General features: G+C 54.1%; 1 protein-coding gene across 1 annotated transcript; it reads left to right on the top strand.

Annotated features, from left to right (window-relative positions):
* Window positions 1–908: 908 nt before the first annotated feature.
* Window positions 909–1,715, top strand: LOC119305555 (zinc finger AN1 domain-containing stress-associated protein 17-like). The gene has a single exon (XM_037582046.1). The coding sequence runs from the start codon at window positions 1,047–1,049 to the stop codon at window positions 1,587–1,589; it is 543 nt and encodes a 180-aa protein (XP_037437943.1). The 5' UTR covers window positions 909–1,046; the 3' UTR covers window positions 1,590–1,715.
* The last annotated feature ends 311 nt before the right edge of the window (window positions 1,716–2,026 follow it).

Here is a 2,026-nt window from a genome sequence, read left to right as displayed (position 1 = left end):
GAGCCTTATAAACCCAAATGAGAGAATACCCACCAAAATTACAAAAAAAGCATCTAACTTTCATCAAAAATTTGATGGAAATGACCACATACCCACTATTGTAGAGATGCAGTTTTTTTTGATGACCCATCGCAAACATCAACTGGATTGTCACTCCACCCATGAATCCTCCTCGTCCAACTATTGTCGGGCTTCCAACATGAGCTCAATGACAACATCTTTGTGCCGGCATCGATTGCGACCTTGTTCATTATGTGGTTGTTCGAGCAATCTTGTTTAAACAATAAGCTCAGTCTTGAAGGCAAGCAAACTGGCGACCAATGATACTATTTTTTATGACATATGTGTTAACATTTTATTAATTAAATCCATGATCAAAATTTGGCATAAAAAAACTAAAGGGGCCAATAAACCAGGAGGAGGTAGTAATAGTTTGGGTGCAACCGTGCTCAAAATTCATGCATCGCAAACACAAAAAACGGATGAAATAAAAAATCCTTCAAAGAGAGAAGACGTACTCCAGAAAAGAGTATAACTGGGCATAACTGGGCCATGATAATTAAAAAAAGGCATAACTGGGCCGTGTATTAACTCTGGCAGGACTGAACCTTTGTTACATCGCCAGGGCGGCCCAGCAGACCTGGTCCACTCCGAGCCGACCAAAACTAGCAAACGAACACCACGTCACGGCCGACGCGGACGCTTGGTGCCCAGAGCAAACCAGCTCGGAATCGAAACCGCCTCCCCTAAGCAAAGGCGCCTCCGGAGCTGACCGGATCGATCCAGAAGCCCAAACAAAGCGTGGCCAGCCGTCTCCATCACGTTCTTCTTGCACAATAAGAAAGGCGAGGCAAATCGTGTCCGCAACGGCGACGGCGAAACACACCCGAAGCTATAAAAGTACCGCGTCGTCCCGCCGTGATCACACCACACGCAACGCAAGCCTTCGCACCCGAACGCAAGAAAGAGAGAGAGAGAGAGAGAGCACACGCGGCGGGGGAAAAGCAGGAGCGAAGCGAGGGATCGGGAGGAACATCGGCGAGGCCATGGTGCGGCGGGGCACGGAGGCGTTCCCGGACCTGGGCGCGCACTGCGACAGGGAGGACTGCAACCAGCTCGACTTCCTGCCCTTCGACTGCAACGGCTGCGGCAAGGTGTTCTGCACGGAGCACCGCGCGTACGTTGACCACGGCTGCCCGCTCGCGGCCGACAACGGCCGCACCGTCGTCGTCTGCGAGGCCTGCGGCGACTCCATCGAGCGCGCCGGGTCGGACGAGACGGATGCGCAGATCCTCGAGAAGCACGCGCGGTCGCGCCGGGGCTGCGACCCGGCCAGGAAGCTCAAGCCGCGATGCCCCGCGCGGCGCTGCAAGGAGACACTCACCTTCTCCAACACGAGCCACTGCAAGGAGTGCGGGCAGAAGCTGTGCCTCAAGCACCGGTTCCCCGAGGACCACGGGTGCTCGCGCGTGTCGCCGGTGGGGGCCGCCGCCGCCGCGAGGAGGGCCGGCGACTGCGGCCGCGACGCGCAGAAGACAAAGGACGGCGGTGGGTGGGCGCTGCCGCCGTTGATCCGGAATTTCAATTGATTACCCTGAAGCTGAAATTGTGGCTGGGATTTACGCAATTCATGGAACGTTTGTTTTCTCCGGTGTCATATTTTCAATTGTGCACATTTTGTTGTTGTTAAATGAAGAATCAAATTCAATTTATTTTATGCTGCGGTTGGCTCGAAATGTCGAATTGAACTCATCTACAACGTGTCAAATCCTCAATGCTAAAAGGTTCTTTTGGAGCAACTCCAATGGGGCAACCCATTTTGTCCGCGTGCATCCGTTTGGATCGGCGCCCACAAAAGTGGAAGCCAACGTGTCGACCCAAATCCAAATCGTGTCCGCGCCGACGCATTTGCGGTCGAAATGCGTCGGCGCGGAGGCGAAGCGGACATCACGCGCGCCTTCTCGGTGTTCGTCGTGTCCCCACCTGACGGTCGTCCAACACCCAGCAGCCAGTTTGGTCAGCTTAA

This window comes from Triticum dicoccoides, chromosome 5B (genome assembly GCF_002162155.2).
Source record: "Triticum dicoccoides isolate Atlit2015 ecotype Zavitan chromosome 5B, WEW_v2.0, whole genome shotgun sequence".
NCBI classification, from domain to species: Eukaryota; Viridiplantae; Streptophyta; class Magnoliopsida; order Poales; family Poaceae; genus Triticum; species Triticum dicoccoides.
The sequence above is the reverse complement of the archived record's forward strand: the minus strand, read 5'-3'. Positions and strand labels throughout refer to the sequence as shown.